Here is an 18,222-nt window from a genome sequence, read left to right as displayed (position 1 = left end):
CTATGAATACATACATGTGCACGGAGTATGTTGTAGTTACCTGCTAACTAGTTACATGCACCTACATAAAAAAATGCCTCTGCCACTCCTGGGTCCATTTCCAAGGTTCCTTTTTAGTGCCCACCTACATACGTATTGTTAATACATTTTGATCACTGGTTGAAACTTAGCACGCCCCCAGGTACAGCTCAGTGATTTGCCTGGGCATCCCCGGGGGTTCCCCACTCACTAAGCGTTGGGCTAAGCATCCGAGTCAGCTTATCTCAAGAAATTCACCACCTGGACACGCTAGCGCCCTATGAGTCCCCACTCCGGTTGGCTCTGTCTCACTAATGGAAACTACAAGAATTCAGGTGCATGAGTACATCTATGGATAGATTACTATCTATGTACTCTATGTGCGTCGGTACAGGTACAGAACACATACTACTTTTTACCGTCGAAAGCCGCTGTAAAAGAAGAGGAAGGACATCGGGAAGGCCGGACCCCGGACCCCGAGGCCGTTGCCATGGATGGATTCACTAATCGGCTAAGCATTCGCCTTCCAAGATTGGTGGGCCCCTCACTTTGAACTTGTTGTGATTTTCAACCAATCAGAGGACTCCATCGGTCCATGTGCCCGCATCATACAACCAATGCTCTCTACCTACGTCCCTAAACTTCAACTCAACATCAGGTACGGAGTACGAAGTACCTATTTGAGACTTAAAAAAAAGCTGCTAAGGACATAGTACCTCATGTACCTGTCAGGTATACCTCCGTCTTGAGTTATCTCCGATGGAAGATGCACGTGTGGTGACCCCTTAGCTTCGAAACTTCCATACATATTCTGGCATTCCTCTCTAGACGATCTTTTGTTCTTTCTTTCTCTCACCATCCTCATCCTCCTCATTTTGTCTTATCCTCATCTCATCAGCTATATCAATCTTTCATTGATTATCTGCGAGATCCATCAAAATGAAGGCTGTTATTGCTGTCTTGATGGGATCGGCTGCTCTGGCAACCGCTCAGACAGCTACCACTTCCGAGCCCGCTGTCGCGGACATTCACGCGGCTGCCGCAACTACCAAGCCGGAGGTTACCACCTCCGATGTCAAGGGCTTGGCTTTTGATCGGTTTTATCAAGTCTGGCTTGAGAACATTGTACGCGCCGAACTCCTAGAACATTCCTGCAGTCTCTGAGACACCATGACTAACGGGTTCATAGAACTATGATGATGCCGCCTCTGATGCCAACATGCAGTGGCTTGCTTCTGAGGGTATTCTGCTGTAGGTTTCCAATGACTTGGGCTATGAGTGAGAGAACCAATTCTGATGCTCTTTAGGACCAACTTCTATGCTGTCACTCATCCTTCTGAGCCCAACTACTGCGCTGCCGCTGGCGGTGACACGTTCGGAATGGATAACGATGACTTCAATCAGGTCCCTGGGAACGTTTCCACCATTGCTGATCTGCTTGACACCAAGGGGGTCTCGTGGGCTGAATACCAAGAGCACATTCCATATGCCGGTTTCCAGGGCTACAACTATTCTAACCAGGAAACTGGTGACAATGATTACGTTCGCAAGCACAACCCATTGGTGCTTTATGACTCCGTTGTGTCCAACAGCAGCCGTGCACGTCACATCAAGAGCTTTGATGACTTTGAAAATGATATCCAGGACAAGAAGCTTCCTCAGTGGGCTTTCATCACTCCCAACATGACCAACGATGCGCATGACACCAACATCACTTTTGCTGCTAAGTGGGAGCGTCCTTGGGTGGCCAAGTTGCTCGAGAACGAGTACTTCTACAACAACACTCTCCTCCTTCTGACCTTCGATGAGGACAAGACTTACACCAACGACAACCGTATCTTCAGCGTCCTCGTTGGTGGTGCCGTTCCTAAACACCTCAAGGGTACCAAGGACGATACCTTCTACACTCACTACTCCACCATTGCCAGTGTCTCCGCCAACTGGGGTCTTCCTTCCCTGGGTCGCTGGGATTGCGGTGCCAACCTGTTGCAGATTGTCGCCAACAAGACTGGTTACGTCAACTACGAGGTCGACAAGACCTACCTCACGCTTAACCAGACCTACCCCGGTCCCCTGTCGATTGGTGACCCAACCGTTGGCAATACCTCCACCTTCAGTGCTGAGTGGCCGATTCCCATCACCGACAGCAATGAGAAGTGTTCCGCTGGTCACGGTATCCTGGATGCCGTCAAGAAAACCTACGGACACCTGAACACCACATACGACACCAAGCCGTACCCCTGGGATGCCAAGACTCACTACAACAACAAGGTCACCGCCAAGCGCTCGAACGAGACCACAAGCAGCAAGACCAACTCTACAACGTCGAGCTCTAGCCAAGATAGCGCTGGTGTTTCTGCCACGGCTCCTCTTACTACTGTCGTGCTCGGAGCCCTGTTGGCCATCGCTGTCTACTCCTTCTGATTAAACTGTTCTTCATCCATTTTTACTAGCCGGCCAGGGGTGGCTGTGATTTTATAACACTTTATCATCCGGAAACTTGCGAATGCGGTACCGATTGATTATGAAGGAATGTTTTCTCCAAATTTCGGAGATGTAAAACGCGAACAGAAAGCTCTACCTGGAGGTCAATATCTTAATTTTTAGCTATGAAATCAAATGCGTTACCATTCTGACATTGCTGTTCTCATTAAAAGAGTGCTAGAAGTAATGTTAATGTAGCATTTGTATCGGCCGATTCATTGGACCTAGGAACGTATGATGATCTTGGGCATGTCAATACTCTGACATGAAGGCTGAATATGTGAAGTATATCGCAAAAAGAAAAGGCGGAAATGAAAAGGGCCCAAGAGCCAGGTACTCCTGTATGCTTTCATTGTACTCAATTCATATAACCCGAAAATCACATATCATTTACCAGCCATGCCTTCGATTAAACCAGTTGTCTATCATAGACGTGCTGTCTTGATCAAGATACTCTTAGTCTCAAGAAAACTGTCAAGACTATATAGTAGCCCCTCCCGGCCATTCCCACTCATCTTGAACCCACCAAATCCAGTGTCCTTGGCATTCGTCGGGCTAGTGCAGTTCTCCCCAACAGTGCCCGCATCCAGAGCCTTAGCCGAACGAACGGCACGATCAATATCCTTGGTAAAGACAGCAGCATGCAGGCCAAACTCCGAATTGTTCGCCTTCTCAATCGCTTCAGTCTCGGTGGAAAAGGTATTGATCACAACAACCGGACCAAATACTTCCTCTTGCATCAGCCGTGAGTCCTCGTCAACGCCCTCGAAGATAGTCGGCCGCACAAAGAACCCGTTATTTGCATCACCACCCAGACTGAGTGTCCCATCCTTCTCCCCAATATCAAGGTAGTCCTTGATCCGGTTATACTGCAGCAGATCAATCTGCGGACCATGCGTGGTACTAGGATCGAGTGGATCACCCACCTGGACAGCAGCAAACTTCTCACAGAATAATTTAACGAATTGTTTGGCCACTGACTCGTGCACGTAGATCCGTGAGTTTGCTGAGCACACCTGTCCACTATTAAACTGAATACTGAACTGTGCCTGTGCAACGGCTGTCTCCAAATCCGCGTCTTCAAAGATAATCGCCGGTGACTTCCCGCCCAGCTCCATGTGCACCTGCTTCATGTTTGACTCTGCGGTTGCCGCCTGGATCTTCTGGCCCGTTGCCGTAGAGCCAGTGAAGCTGATACAGCGGACAGTCATGTGTGATGCCAGTGCAGCCCCGGTATGGTTGCCGAACCCAGAGATGATGTTGACAACTCCGGGTGGGAAGCCCGCTTTCTCAATTAGCTTGGCCACATAGAGAGACTATGTCGAGCGTCAGCTGGCATGGTTAAGTAACACGCAATATATATTGCACAAACCGTCAACGGCGCCTTCTCACTGCTCTTCAATACAACTGCATTGCCTGCCGCCGGCGCCGGCGCCAGCTTCCCAGCAAGCATCACAAGCGGGAAGTTCCATGGGATGATAAGTGCTACCACGCCATATGGCTGCTTGACAGTCAGGTTTAGGTGGTCCGGTGTATTGAGGCTGGCCGTCCCCTGCGCGGTCCAACCGCCACCGGCGTAGTACGCAAATGAATCGGCTGCTGCACTAGCGTCGAAGAACTGCGAGATTGGCCGCCCAGTGGAGAGTGTTTCCAGCTTCGCCAGCTCGTTGTTAGATTCCAAGATGAGCTGCGCTAGTTTGCGCAGGTATATGCCGCGCTTGTCAGTGCCCAAATCTCGTCAGGCGGGGAAAGCTGCGTCGGCAGCAGCAACGGCATCCTCTACGTCTTGTATGTCGGCTTCCTGGACTTTGGTACCAGAGTAGGTGTTAGCAGTATGCTTATTTTTTTGTGGAGAGGGGGACACACCTTGCGCAACGACCTGTTTGGTGTATGGATATACCACTTTGAATGTTTTGCTACTAGACTATGCTCGAAACTAAAAAGAATTAGTATAAAAAAGCATGGTTGGTATACAGATAGCAGTGCTAGGGATATAAACGTGGTTGATTCCTACCTCGCCGTTAATTAACAACCGAGTCTCAATAGACTCATTCAGTATAGACTCCATATTGGAAGACTAACAGATTTGACAATAATAAACTAAGCAAAAGGAAAGATTAGCCAGGAGGCCAATTCGGCACTGGGCGATAGTTTGATTTATAAACATGCCAGTAGATCCATCACCTGGGCACACTTCAAGCTTTCAATTAGGGCTGTCATTTCAAACCCAATCATTAGCCCTTAGTCCAAAAGCCAAGGACCTCTCCGACATAGCTGTCACGGGTTTTATTGGGCAATACCGGTTGGAATCATGTACAAAGCTGACTTGCATGGATCAATTGAAATGGCTTATGTCGGCTGCCCAGATATGTGTTCCGATTCCACCTGGTCAGTAACGGGTCTAGTGACATGAGCATCTCATCGCTTATTTGAGTCAATGATAAGCTTTTAGTCATAGATGCCTCGATCAAATTCCGCGACTGGGGTTGATATGCATGAGGGTATCTCCGAGGGCCTTCTGAGCCCACCACATCGCTTTCCAATACAGCGTTGTACCTAGGCAGGTACAAATTAGAATCCTGCTTGCGTCATTAAGAATTTAGAAACTTCTTCACTACGCACAATTTCCAAAAGAGCATTCAATGTTGGAAAAGATAAAGTCACGTGAGATACCTCGGCTCTTCCGTCTGGGGAACCGAGCGCGGTCAATGAGCAACTCCGGGACCCGTTTCCCCGTGTTCTCACGAATCCCCAACTCGTTCCCTCCCATCCTCTACAAACACGTCATGATTTCGCGATGAGCTCAACAAACTTCGCCGCCGCACAAGAACGGGTTCTTGAACGTCGTCGCCAGCGTGAGGCTGAAGCGCGCGCCCGCCATGCAGCACAGCAGCGGGCCTCTCCGATCAACCCGGCCACCGTCCAGCGTCTGCCATATCCATTGAATCGATTGCCCAGCTCGGGGTGGCGGATATGGAATTCCATCAAGGGTCGGGATGGCACGCGCCCCGCATTTCGAGTGGGCCAGGTGGATGCTGAATTGTTAGATGAGGAGCTGCTTGGTCTGATGAAGGGCCAGGTCGGGGATGCCCTCAAATACTTCGGGGTACGTCTGAATGATTGGCGAATGAATCTCTGAAGTGTCGTGATAACGAGTAGCTGACAAGGATAATAGCCTCAAATGCGCGAAGATTGGTCACATGAGATTCTGTTCGCGTTACGGGCTATACTCTTCAAACTATCAATATGGGATCACAATGCATCATATGGTGCGGCGCTACAAGGCCTCAAATACACCGATAGTCGAAGCAAAGGACCCGTTTACTCTTCTCCGACAAAATGGCAGAAGAGTGTTTATGGCTTATTGACGGTTGGAGGGCGATATGCTTGGGACAAGTGGGAGAGCTGGTTGGTGGGACAAGAAGGTGGCTATGATGAGGTTAGTTGCCAACATATTGCTCTCTGTTGGCGATGTTTTACTAACAGATACTACAAAGCCATCACAGGACATTCGAATGCTGTCGCGACTCACGGACATGCTGTCGACATCGCACTCGATTGCCGCCTTCGTCTCTTTCCTGGTGTTCCTAGTCAATGGCCGATACCGTACCTTAGTCGATCGCATCCTTCGCATCCGCCTTACTCCGCCGTCTGCACAGGCTAGCCGGGAAGTATCCTTTGAATATTTAAACCGTCAACTAGTTTGGCATGCGTTTACCGAATTCCTGCTTTTCCTCCTTCCTCTTGTTGGAATTGGTCGCTGGCGTCGATGGATTGGCCGTGCCTGGCATAAGATGGTCAATTCTGTCCGGTCAAGCGGGGATGACGATGAAGTTTCCGAAAAACAAGGAGAGCTGGCCTTCCTCCCAGAGCGAACCTGTGCTATCTGCTACCGCGATCAGAACCCCACCACAACAACAGAAAGCGATGCCATGGCGGCCTCTGCGTCAGGGGGTATTGTAGGATCGGCACAAACCGATATCACAAATCCATACGAGACCGTCCCTTGCGGCTGTATCTATTGCTTCGTTTGTATTGTGCAGAAAGTCGAAGCAGAAGAAGGCCAGGGATGGCCTTGTCTCCGGTGTGGTGAAATTGTTAAGAAGTGCCAGCCTTGGAATGGCGATGTGCTAGAAGAGGCGCGGTCGCAGCCTGGGACTGGGAAGATTGTTGGCTTTGCCATTGACAGAGAACCGGATGGCGAGAGCCGCGGGACAGATCTTCACCAAGCAGACTCATTGGACAAATCCAGCCCATTGCAGGAGATCAGCGCTGATGAAGCACTGCAACATTCAGAGCAATGGTCCACCATCGAGAAAGAGTCTAAAGAGGACAATGGCGCAAGAGGTACGAACGAGGATGAGGACCTAAATCCTACTTCAACATGACAGTAACCCTAAGGCACACGTCTCACTGTGAATGTTCTCGGGGTTATGTACTGGCTTTCTCTTCTCCGACATGTTTATAAATATACAATTACTTGGGTAGCTGCAGTACATACACAACATGCAAGCCCAATAGAAATTTGACGATACCCATACTTGAACATTGGAGTTTCCTTTCACATAACCATACAAGGGACTACCTACATATGTAATTTAACACGAACAGCAGAAATTCAAACCACCACACTTCTGGCATTCCCGTTTAAGGAATTATCCAGCTGGAGACAGCAGCATAAAACCCAATGCCAGCCCCAACAAGTGGGAATGCAGCCCTGATCAAATTCAACTGCGACCAATGCTGCAAAAGTTCAACCACCTCGCTATCATCCCTAGCCCGCTTGGCCTTCTCCTCCGGACTAACTACCATGCCCTCAGTACCCTCAGCACCGGCCGCATCATCGCGCTTTGCATGAGCCTTCAGTTTGGCATTTGTCTTCTTCATGACCGTGACCGTAAAAGGTGCAATGCTTATCGTAACCCCGACAGCAAGCAGATAGCATGTGGACCAGCTGGACCCAAAGATATCCGGGGCAGGGGTAGGGGAGTCCCGCAATGCCCAGAGCGCATAAAGGTTTGCGAGTGAAGATACTGCGGATATACCGGGGAAAATCTTGCTGCCACGATCATACAGATCGAGCCACTGGTGGGTCAGGTGGGCAGTCGGGGTTCCTGGTGTATCTTGAAATGGCAGTGTCGCGCTGGGTGAAAGACGGGCTGGAAGGATGATATTTGGAATGCTCATTATTGACAATGTAGCAATGCCGCCTTGTATACTGTGAGCGTCTGGTCATCTGTTGCGTAGGTGGTGCTACTCACTTGCTGCCACTGCACAGCCAAGCGTCCCTATTGCCTGGGCGATTCTCACGTCGGTGGCCATTATTATATGGCTAATCTGGTATACAGAAAGGATTTCAATGAAATAATTGCAACGAAATAGAGCTCAGGGTGCTAATGTTGCTTTTATAGCATATGTATGACGTCGGTGCCGTGGATGATGCGATGACTCTCTCTCTCCCTTGTTTGCATTACATTGTAAATAAAGTACATAACTATACAAATATAGTAAACTCCAACTTCAACTATTGATATATAGACTCATAATGCGCATATGTATACAACTTTATACGTAGATCGGAGACTAGGCCCAACTCCGATCTGCTCATAAATCGGCCGCCTCTGACTGGACAATGAACGTGGGGTCCTGGGGTCGGACATCCCTGCGAAGTTGAGCTCCCGAGGTTGTGTGGGCTATAATTTTGGTCAATTGCCTCGACAATTCTTTTTTGGTTTGTTTTGTTTCATCTCACATATCATCATGGATCCCTCAAAGTCAACCGTGCCGAGCACTCTCAGTGAGGCCAAATACATCAACTTCCCTTCTTTGCCCACAGATGCAAAGCATCCGGATGGCTCCCCCGCACTCAATCGTCACTCCCACACTATCACTAGAGGCCATGATTTCCCCGGCGCACGGGTAAGTGGGCAATGAGAATATAATAGGGTCCATTACTGATCGCTGTAGGCTATGCTCTATGCCGCCGGTGTCCCAGATAAGGAAGCGATGGCCAAGAGCCCACATGTCGGTATTGCCTCAGTATGGTGGGAAGGGAACCCATGCAACATGCACTTGATGGATTTGGCCAAAACTGTCAAGAAGTCAGTTCTGGAACAAGGAATGCTGGGGTGGCAGTACAACACGATTGGTGTTTCGGATGCGATCACCATGGGCAGTGAAGGTTGGTTTGACCGTCAATTCTCACCGTTAGGAAAAGAGATAGCTAACCCCCACTAGGAATGAGATTCTCTCTTCAGACCCGAGAGGTCATTGCCGATAGTATCGAGACTGTAACATGTGCCCAATACCACGATGCCTGCATTGCTATCCCAGGCTGCGACAAGAACATGCCCGGTGTCGTAATGGGTATGGCTCGCCATAACCGCCCCTCAATCATGATCTACGGTGGAACAATTGGAATCGGCTACTCCGAGCACTTGCGGAAACCCATCAATGTCTCAACATGCTTTGAGGCTGCGGGTGCCTACGCCTACGGTACTCTGCGCCAGCCCGACGATGGCGGCGACCAGACCAAGTCTCAGGATGAGATCATGGATGACTTGGAACGGCATGCTTGCCCTGGCGCCGGCGCCTGCGGTGGTATGTTCACGGCGAACACCATGGCCACTGCCATTGAGTCAATGGGTCTGTCACTACCCGGCTCATCGTCCACGCCTGCTGAATCGCCATCCAAGATGCGCGAGTGTGTTCGTGCTGCGGATTCTATCAAGGTTTGCCTGGAGAAGAACATTCGGCCACGGGACCTACTTACTAAGCGCTCCTTTGAAAATGCTCTCGTTATGACTATGGCCCTGGGCGGTAGCACCAATGGTGTTCTCCACTTCCTGGCCATGGCTCGGACGGCTGGTGTTGATTTGACGCTGGATGACATCCAGCGGGTCAGCAACAAGATCCCTTTCATTGCCAACCTCTCACCCAGTGGCAAGTACTATATGGCCGATCTGTATGAAATCGGAGGTGTCCCATCTGTGCAGAAGCTGCTAATCGCAGCTGGTCTGCTCGATGGAGATATCCCCACAGTGACGGGAAAGACACTGGCCGAGAACGTCGCCTCATTCCCATCCCTGGCCGAGGGACAGGATCTGATTCGCCCATTAAACAACCCAATCAAGGCGAGCGGCCACCTGCAGATCTTACGTGGCAACCTTGCACCAGGCGGTTCCGTCGCCAAGATTACCGGCAAGGAAGGGCTCCGGTTTGTTGGCAAGGCCCGTGTCTTTGATAAGGAACACCGCCTCAATGACGCCCTAAACGAAGGCCGCATCCCGCGCGGCGAAAACCTCGTGATCATCGTACGTTACGAGGGCCCCAAGGGTGGGCCCGGAATGCCGGAACAGCTAAAGGCCAGTGCCGCGCTGATGGGAGCCAAATTGACCAACGTGGCCCTTATTACTGACGGACGGTATTCAGGTGCCAGCCACGGTTTCATTGTCGGCCACATTGTGCCCGAAGCCGCCGTGGGTGGTCCAATTGCGCTGGTCCGTGATGGAGATGTCGTCACCATCGACGCTGAGACCAACTCGCTTTCAATGGATGTTTCGGATGAGGAGCTTCAGGAAAGACGGCGTCAGTGGACCCCCCCTTCACCGCAAATCACTCGTGGTGTGTTGGCCAAGTACGCACGTTTGGTCAGTGATGCATCACAGGGAGCCATGACGGATCTCTTTTAATGAATCATTATGATATTGCCCCCTGAGTGTAAATGTATATCGCATATTTCGAGGCAGTTAAAATGATGTTATGATCTACCGTGTTCTAGAAAAGGGATAAACATTCGATTCCGATATGATCTTCGTGGCCCCGCTTGAAATTGGCCAGTAGTAAGTAAGAAGCCACCCATGCTGGCCCCGGGGGTACTATGAAATGGAGTCCAATACCGACATCTTGGGAACCATACTATACATAGTACATCGTAGCGTAGGGGGTAATAACCTTGGAAGAGAGTAAGGGATATACATAAAAGAAAAGAAGACTAATTTTATGCTAAAACCTTGGAAGACATGCCTAAATAGAGTACAAAGAATATCAAAATTTCAAGAAGTACTTCTCCTTCCATAGTAAATACCATAATCAAGCAAGTTCCTTCCCACAACTTGTGGCAAGAATAGAGTGGACCAATGGATGACGATGACTCACCCCCACGCCGCCCCTCCCGAGGCTGTGAGTGGCCGAAGCTGAACTCTCTGTGCATTTTTGTACTTTTTCTTATTCTCACAACTCATTTCAACGTTGTCGATCTGGCTTCGCTTATTGGTCTCAACGCTATTTCACCTACATCCAAAGAGCATCGGGAGTGCCGTCGCGTGATTTTTGGCCAAGTCACTATCGGGGGGCTCTGAAAGCGCCCAGAACGCCCCTCCGGTACTTAATCATGGGGTCCGACGCTTTCTCCGCCCTCTACGACTCTTTCACGTCTCAATATAAACCCTCAAGTGTCGCGGCTGTCCTGCGATTCTTTCACTCGGTGCGCGCAGCCGCCCAAAACGCTTCTTTTTCCTCCATCATTGGCTCTTTCCGCGGCCTCTACCGCAATGGCAATGTGAATTGGGGTCAGGTTGTGCTTTTAACTACCTGTGTGGTCGCCATGACTGGATGTGGATTGTTGTCGTCGCTGGTGAGACGCAAGCGGTCAGGGTCAAAAACCTCTCGTGCGCAACGTCCCGCCACTCGCAAGACCTCGACCAAATCTTCGAAGACTCTGAGTTCCTCGGAAGAGGATGACTATGAAGATGAAGATTACGATAGCAACGCATCGTTGCGACATGGAACCAACCCCAGCTACAAGACGAAAGAATGGCAGTCGGAAACTCAGCAGCAAAGCTCTGATGGTGGGTGAATAGCTCATCCTTCGCTTGGGGCTTTCATTAACACTCACACAGCATACGAAACCGACCCGGGCATTCTCAGGAAATTCACTACGTACAACTCCTATACTACCTCGGTAGCTACCTATCCCGCCATTCGCACCTTCTACAGCCCACATCCACACCTAGCTCGACTCCCGACCAAGCCGACTCCTGTCCCACTGGTCGTGGTTGTTCATGGGCTAGGCGGGTCACTTGCACAATTCCACCACCTCTTAACTAGTCTGTCTAATGTCGCTTCGTGTTTTGGTATTGATTTACCCGGGTGCGGACTGTCCAAGTTTGAGCCTACGGATTGGAATGCATACACTGTGGAGGCTCTGTCCGAACTTTTGGCTGAGGCCATTGATCAGCACCGGGACCGGGAGTCTGGTCAGGAAGTCATTCTGGTGGGACACAGTCTCGGATGTTCCTTGTCTGCCCTCTTGGCTTCATCGACGTCGTCTATTGGCGAAAAGGTGAAAGAGCACATAATCGGCCTTGTTGCTGTGTGCCCTCGAGCCGATCCTCCATCTGCGGAAGACACTACCAAGTTTCGCCGAGCACTCTATGTTCCTAGTCTAATTTTCGATCTTTGGCGTCGCTGGGACCGACGTGGAGGCGAACAAAGTGCTAGTGTTATGCGGATGGTCGGCGTCGCTGCCGACGTGGAAACGCGAAACCTCCAAGTGCGCTTCAACAAGCAAAGTCGGACACCTGTTTGGCGACGCATGGCGTGGGGCACACTTCCAACCTATGATAATGACGGCCACCCGACTGGCGGACTCCCTGGTCAACAGGTCTGGGCCGGAATTCGCATGCCGGTCCTATTGGTCGCGGGAGAGACGGATGCTGTGACCAAACCGGTGGAGGTGCAGAAGCTTTTGAAATTCTTTGGTGATACTTCAGCCCACACCACGATTGACGCCAGCGATAGCAGCATCATCCCAGACGCTTCGCGAGTCCACGACCAGATTTCAACTCCAGTCGGCGATCGCGTCAACGAGAAAGTGCTTGGTGTGCAGATCTCCGAGAAGCATTTGGAGGCTGGCCAGCGGAAGCGAGTGGTCAAATCGGCAATTTTGCCGGCGCCCGCATCTCATGCACTGCTCTACGACCGGGCGACCTATCGTACTCTTGCAGGGATTATCCAGGATTTCCTCTCGTCAAATGTCGATAAGCGTCTCGGTCTGGGCTGGCAATTGCAGCACATGAACACATCTGGAAAGTGGGATGTCAAGAACCTCGCCAAATGGAAGAAGGTTGCCCCAGTCTCCGAACGAATTGCCAACACATTTGCCGCGCTCAAGATGTTGCGCGAGGTTGATGAGGAACACAACCCTGTGGCTTTCTCGGCAAAGTACCGTGGCCGCATCCATGCTGTCATAGACATCAGTCATGAAAGTCCGGTCTACAACCCGGCCGAACTGGAGAAGGGTGGGGTTCGCTACTACAAGCACCCGACTATATCCAAGATTCCTCCGACTCCAGACGAGACGCGCGATTTTATCGCTCTGGTCAATAGCATTCAAAAGGATATTGATGAGAAGATGGAGCAGCGTACGGAGGAAGAGAGACTTCTGCCACGTCCAGTGGTCGGAGTTCACTGCCACTATGGCTACAACCGCACCGGATTTATGATCGCTTGCTACTTGATCGAGCATCTTGGTTTTGGTGTGCAAGATGCCATTGACGAGTTCAACCGGTGCCGGCCTCCTGGTATCCGACATGGTCATTTCATTGACACTCTATTTGTGAGGTATTGTGTTGGGCTGAAGAGGGCGCCCACGCTGTAATTGGGAACCATTCAGGCGTTGAGATCAAGGGAGTAGGAAACGGCGTACAGCTTTTAATTGTTTCAAAGTTACGAATAATGACAACTGCTATGAGATAGATTTTAATTGGTGTATAATTAGAACATGAGAAAATGACATCGTTCCGGGAGCTCTTCAAATAATCTTTCATTCATCACCGATTACTCTATGTAAAATAATTGAGGTCATGCTTTCCAAGGTTATATTCATGCCTGTAACATCGGGCACCAAGGGGTTTGATGTGGAGCCTTGGTTTTCAGGCATAAATTGGGCCACATCACATGACCCAGCTTAGGGTACGGCTAACCCAAAATGGACAAGCGAACGGCACACAGACCCAACCCGCCCAGAGTTGTGTGTGTCTTGAAATTTTGAGCGACTCTTCGACTTCGACCTGCCCACCTCGACGCCCAACGCCTCTCTCTCTCTAATCCCTACCCTTCGACCCCTCGACAAGTCGCCAAAATGGGTGGTGTTACCGTTCGCGATGTGGACGTAAGTGTCCTGCTCGATTTTAGGTGATCGGCCAGCTCTGGTTTGCGTGATGTGGACGGTTCGTTTCTGGATGCACGGATACCACAACATCGGTCGGATCATATCGCCAAGATGGAAATGCGTCGGATCACGCACGCAATATCCGAATGGTTTCATTGCCTATGGGAAATATGTCGAATATTGAAGGATGTGCATGCATGTTTTGAGGGGCGAATATTTGATGGTAGATCCATCTATCTGTCGGTATTCGCCCTGGAATACTCGATACAACGACTGCATACTAGCGAAACACTCCATACGACGAATGATGAAATGCTTCCAGAAACGAATCCGCCGCATCTGCAAATCCACACAGACTTTTGGCCGATCCACGCATACCTTGATGAGCCACAACTAACATATAACTTTTCTCCCCCACACAGGCGCAGAAGTTCATCTCTGCCTACTCTGCTTTCCTGAAGCGTCAGGGAAAGCTCCCCATCCCCGGATGGGTTGACACTGTCAAGACCTCTGCTTCCAACGAGCTTCCTCCCCAGGATGCTGACTGGTACGACCGCATCAAATATCAAACCACGAAAATTCGAACAATTCATTAACATTCTTGCTTTTTTAAAGGTTCTACGTCCGCGCCGCCGCCTGTGCCCGTCACATCTACATGCGCAAGACCGTCGGTGTCGGCCGTCTCCGCAAGGTCCACGGTTCCACCAAGAACCGTGGTGCCCGCCCCGCCCACCACGTCGATGCCTCCGGCTCCGTCGACCGCAAGGCCCTCCAGGCTCTTGAGAAGATCGGTGTCCTCGAGACTGATGAGGACAAGGGTGGCCGCCGCATCACCCAGAGTGGCCAGCGTGATTTGGACCGTATCGCCAAGACCACCGTCGATGAGGAGGAGGAGTCGGATGAGGAATAAACGTATCGCAATGGGCTTTTAATAGTTCGGGGATAAGTCGTTTGTTTTTGTGGTTTTGTCTTCGCTACGGCGGCAAGATATTGGAAATGACGGCACAAAAATAAAAATTCGGAGCTTGCGGTCCCGTGCGCGACTTTACGTTTGTTTCTTTTTTCTTGTTCCACTCCATATTTTTTTTCTGACGACCAGACGGGGCTACTAGCGGAGAGAGATATGGGCGGTGCAGAGTGCATGAGGATGAGGCATCATTATCCGGAGACTTGAACGAGAGAAGAGAGCGGACGAGACGTTCTACACAATCCTTCCCCTCTCTCTCTTGTCGAGGGGAGGGGATCTTTTTTCCCTGACATGTTTTTTTATGATCTCCCTCACCTCTTTGACCCCGATCAACCCTACGGCGTCTTTGTCCCTTTTTTCTCTCGTGGTCTCCTGGAAATAAAGAGCATGTCTAAACACTTCAAAACTGTTCCGTCCTCTCTCTCTCTCTGTTGTAGGTGTAGATGTAGACGTCTGATATCGTTTAGCTACCAGCAGATCCTCCTCAGCCTTGCACATTATATAGATCGACATGCTCCAAAGGCCAAATCAATTTATATCCAATTATTGCTATTGAATTTATGCAACTCTGTTCTTATTTATGTACAAGACAAGTCTTATGTTAGCTCGCATTTCAATCTTCTCTCTTCATTTCTTTCCCGACTGGGCCGCGGTATCCTAGAAGACAATCAATCAGCACAAACAGCACATTACAGCAGTACGATATACTCACCAAGTAAACCTGATAAAACTGCATTTTAATATCCTCGTCCCCCTTCTGGGGTGCAAACACAACCCGTCCAGCCCAAGGTACATAAACATCATTATCGGGGTTAGCCTTGAGTCTATAGTTCACGCCACCGTACAGCATGATCTCATCATCGCCGCCGAAGTAGATCTGCGTCGGCGTGTGTCGGCGCGAAGCAACATGTGTCCAGAGGCCGTGGCGGAGAGGGAGAATTTCTGTTATGCAGTTGGTTTTGTTAGCTGGGGTACAACCCAATGTAGATGTATATTCTGGAATATAAATCGGGCTTCGGATTCGGCTATATAGCTTCACCAATGTTAAGGGCAGGAATCAGATGGCACCATACCGCTTGCGCCCTGAGCCTCCTTGGGTCCCATAATGAGCGTTGCATCTTCAGTGAAGCTCTGGACGTATTTATCATGCAGGGACTCGGTGTCGCTGGTGCGGTAGAAGTCTTCCATGAATGCGACGAGTGCGGCGCCGCGCGGTGGTGCGCGGGCAGTATCGTAGGCGATTTGGTAGGACATTTTGGTTTTGTGAGTTAAGGAGGAATATTTACAAGTAGAAAAAATAATAATGAGAAGATTGTGAGTACTTGCAGGATATGTCTATTTCATCATTGAGGGGGAACATCGGAAGGGACGCATCCGATCTTATCAACGACCATAAGAGCGAAGTTTTTCATTCTACTTTTTTATATGGACCAATAGACATGATATTAGACTTTGCACCAAGGCTAAGTATTAATACATGTAAAGTCCTTCTAGATCTAAAAAAAATTACATGGCCTACATAGTACTTGAAGTCGTATGTTGTACTTCGGAATGGCATCGGAAGTGGACATACCCACAAATATTAGCCCTGACAGTCACCAATTTAGAGATTTGTATGTTATATTGTCTCAATGACTTGAAGGAAAGTCCTGATCACATTAATGGAGTTGATATATCTTATCTTCTATGAAATAAATGTGATTCCAGTATAATGCTTATACTTCGACAATTTTGCCTAATATATATACATTATCTTCCTCGATAGTATCACAACACAAGAGCTTTATTGATGGGGTTGGAAAAGAACTACTGATTATCTTAGTTAAGAACCAGATAAGAGAGAGAGAGAGGACAATGCTGGAAAAAGAGAAAAAGGAAGCATATAGGTCTTCCTTGACAAATACACACATATTCTTCTCCAAGCAGATCATACATCGCGTGGAATAGGTCTCTCCTTGGGCAATTCTCCACTCATGTAATCACATTGAAGCGCCTCACTATAAGGGGTCCGTTCATAGATGTAACCTCCCCCTTGTTCCCTTTCCAGTTGCGCACTCATCGCCACTCCAATGGCGCCCTCTGAGTCACCCTGTGCCTGCCACCATCGCCAATCCTCTCCAGGGTGGTATTTTCTACGGAATCTGGTATGACCAAAGTCGATCATAGCCATTTTGAACTTGTATTCGGAATCCAAAGTGTTGGCTGGATCAGGTTGCACGATAAAGGACCTTTCTTGCGTATCGTCATTGATGATCCCATGGCTCATGATACTGTTGACAATCTCGATGGCTTTGTCAATAATGGGCTGCCATTCTTTTCTGGGGGCATGTTCGGCGATTTCAGGCAGGGGGAATCCTTCGATGTATTCTATAAGAATTCCAGGATGTTCGAAATACCGACTGATGGGCTGATCTTGGGTGTATGTCGGCCCCAGAATTTTGGTATGTGCAAACATTCGGGGAACTTGAATGCCCTGCAGATCTCTCATCGTTTCATATGCTTCGATCTCAGATTCGTACCGGAATTGCTTGAAGAAGCAGAGATCTAGCTCATTGCCTAAGTAATCCCACTCCGCTTCTTCATTTTCAGATTCCCCTGCATCCTCAACCGCTGTATCGAGATTGTTGGGCTGTTGTTCCTCAGTAATCCCATGTGTTTGGGTAGAATTGTTTTCGCTGGCTTCATTATCTCTGTTGATCTCTTGGGTTTCAATGTCGGTGATCTTATGATGTCTCCAGGGAAGTACCGCGGTGACTCCAGAGCGAAAAAGGCGAGTGGCGCAGAGCAGACCCCGGGAAGCCATCTTATATGCATGGGAGAGAGGAGAGAAGAGACTGGTAGAGAGCATGGAAAGCTTGGAGAGGGGGCCTTTGGAGTTGGCATCATCATTCTCATTGGCGCCTTCCTGCTCACAGGTGTTCTGTTGGTTCTGTTCCTCGTCGGTGTCGATATCTTCCTCGATGATTGTTGGCATAAAATGGTGCTCTTTTTCTCTTTTCTTTATGCAAAATTTTTCATGCTTGATTGCAAACTTTATCCCTTCATCTGAGCAAAGATACTCATAAAGATCTCTCTCAATTTCCGGGGTCCAAGGATCCGTTTGCCAGTAAGTTCGTTGTTCCGTTGAAAACCACCGATCATAAACCTTCAGGACCACATTTCCTTCAATACCTAGAGCAGAAAGGTCAGAGTCAAACGAAAGGACCATGGCACATGCATTGGTCCAGGGTTCAAACGTTTTAACGATTGTGGCTTGAACCGGGTGACCCTCCAGCTGGAGCGTGATCTTGTTGCCGACCACATATGGGCATCTGAAACTGTTAGAATAAATCCACAAACTGCAAAAGGCCAGTGGTCACATACTCGGTCATATCAGCCATCATCTTGGAGTCTTCTTCCGTGGCAAAAAAGAAAGGTAAAGCCCTACAAAGGTAGAACTAGGTGTCAAAGTGGAACAGAAGTGAACATCTGGAAACAATTAGAAAGAGGGCAAATACACAGTACAAATAGTTCATAATACAAAGAGCCAAAAAAAGAGATGCCAAAAATAGAGGAGCAAAGCACAAGAAGAGAAAAAAAA

At 49.3% G+C, this 18,222-nt stretch overlaps 9 protein-coding genes across 9 annotated transcripts; 5 read left to right on the top strand and 4 right to left on the bottom strand.

Annotated features, from left to right (window-relative positions):
* The first annotated feature begins 762 nt into the window (after positions 1-762).
* N7455_002401 (acid phosphatase PHOa) lies at positions 763-2,474 on the top strand. Its single transcript, XM_040953389.2, has 3 exons — positions 763-1,143; positions 1,208-1,269; positions 1,326-2,474. Exons 1-3 carry the CDS (start codon positions 958-960, stop codon positions 2,440-2,442), a joined length of 1,365 nt encoding a protein of 454 aa, XP_040816288.2. The 5' UTR covers positions 763-957; the 3' UTR covers positions 2,443-2,474.
* Positions 2,475-2,927: 453 nt separating this feature from the next.
* Positions 2,928-4,570, bottom strand: N7455_002400 (uncharacterized protein; the record flags this gene model as incomplete). The annotated part of the gene is made up of 5 exons (XM_065604272.1): positions 2,928-3,818; positions 3,875-4,219; positions 4,286-4,308; positions 4,369-4,426; positions 4,517-4,570. 5 exons carry the CDS (start codon positions 4,568-4,570, stop codon positions 2,928-2,930), a joined length of 1,371 nt encoding a protein of 456 aa, XP_065462763.1.
* Positions 4,571-5,299: 729 nt separating this feature from the next.
* N7455_002399 (pex2/pex10/pex12 family protein) lies at positions 5,300-6,890 on the top strand (the record flags this gene model as incomplete). Its single annotated transcript, XM_040953260.2, has 3 exons — positions 5,300-5,608; positions 5,678-5,941; positions 6,000-6,890. The coding sequence occupies 3 exons, from the start codon at positions 5,300-5,302 to the stop codon at positions 6,888-6,890; spliced, it is 1,464 nt and encodes a 487-aa protein (XP_040816366.2).
* A 259-nt stretch (positions 6,891-7,149) lies between these two features.
* Positions 7,150-7,824, bottom strand: N7455_002398 (anthrone oxygenase family protein; the record flags this gene model as incomplete). Its single annotated transcript, XM_040962113.2, has 2 exons — positions 7,150-7,712; positions 7,764-7,824. 2 exons carry the CDS (start codon positions 7,822-7,824, stop codon positions 7,150-7,152), a joined length of 624 nt encoding a protein of 207 aa, XP_040807446.2.
* A 438-nt stretch (positions 7,825-8,262) lies between these two features.
* ilv3B (putative mitochondrial dihydroxy acid dehydratase) lies at positions 8,263-10,193 on the top strand (the record flags this gene model as incomplete). The annotated part of the gene is made up of 3 exons (XM_040962125.2): positions 8,263-8,421; positions 8,470-8,683; positions 8,740-10,193. 3 exons carry the CDS (start codon positions 8,263-8,265, stop codon positions 10,191-10,193), a joined length of 1,827 nt encoding a protein of 608 aa, XP_040807435.2.
* A 701-nt stretch (positions 10,194-10,894) lies between these two features.
* N7455_002396 (RNA 5'-triphosphatase domain-containing protein) lies at positions 10,895-13,162 on the top strand (the record flags this gene model as incomplete). The annotated part of the gene is made up of 2 exons (XM_040962115.2): positions 10,895-11,351; positions 11,403-13,162. 2 exons carry the CDS (start codon positions 10,895-10,897, stop codon positions 13,160-13,162), a joined length of 2,217 nt encoding a protein of 738 aa, XP_040807429.2.
* Positions 13,163-13,645: 483 nt separating this feature from the next.
* Positions 13,646-14,585, top strand: N7455_002395 (40S ribosomal protein eS19; the record flags this gene model as incomplete). The annotated part of the gene is made up of 3 exons (XM_040962131.2): positions 13,646-13,675; positions 14,098-14,222; positions 14,291-14,585. The coding sequence occupies 3 exons, from the start codon at positions 13,646-13,648 to the stop codon at positions 14,583-14,585; spliced, it is 450 nt and encodes a 149-aa protein (XP_040807428.1).
* Positions 14,586-15,269: 684 nt separating this feature from the next.
* On the bottom strand, positions 15,270-15,896 carry N7455_002394 (uncharacterized protein; the record flags this gene model as incomplete). The annotated part of the gene is made up of 3 exons (XM_040962122.1): positions 15,270-15,299; positions 15,355-15,584; positions 15,716-15,896. The coding sequence occupies 3 exons, from the start codon at positions 15,894-15,896 to the stop codon at positions 15,270-15,272; spliced, it is 441 nt and encodes a 146-aa protein (XP_040807431.1).
* A 673-nt stretch (positions 15,897-16,569) lies between these two features.
* Positions 16,570-18,025, bottom strand: N7455_002393 (uncharacterized protein; the record flags this gene model as incomplete). The annotated part of the gene is made up of 2 exons (XM_040962127.2): positions 16,570-17,953; positions 18,006-18,025. The coding sequence occupies 2 exons, from the start codon at positions 18,023-18,025 to the stop codon at positions 16,570-16,572; spliced, it is 1,404 nt and encodes a 467-aa protein (XP_040807444.2).
* Between the last annotated feature and the right edge of the window lie 197 nt (positions 18,026-18,222).

Source organism: Penicillium solitum, assembly GCF_028829755.1.
Source record: "Penicillium solitum strain IBT 25940 chromosome Unknown utg000001l_segment0_segment0, whole genome shotgun sequence".
In the NCBI taxonomy this organism is placed as follows: Eukaryota; Fungi; Ascomycota; class Eurotiomycetes; order Eurotiales; family Aspergillaceae; genus Penicillium; species Penicillium solitum.
Note: the sequence above shows the minus strand (reverse complement) of the source record. Positions and strands in the feature narration are given on the sequence as shown.

Coding starts and splice junctions, on each gene's coding strand:
- N7455_002401 (XM_040953389.2), top strand. CDS start 958: ATGAAGGCTGTTATTGCTGTCTTGATGGGATCGGCTGCTCTGGCAACC. Junction 1,144..1,207: donor AAGTCTGGCTTGAGAACATT/GTACGCGCCGAA, acceptor ACGGGTTCATAG/AACTATGATGATGCCGCCTC. Junction 1,270..1,325: donor GCTTCTGAGGGTATTCTGCT/GTAGGTTTCCAA, acceptor GATGCTCTTTAG/GACCAACTTCTATGCTGTCA.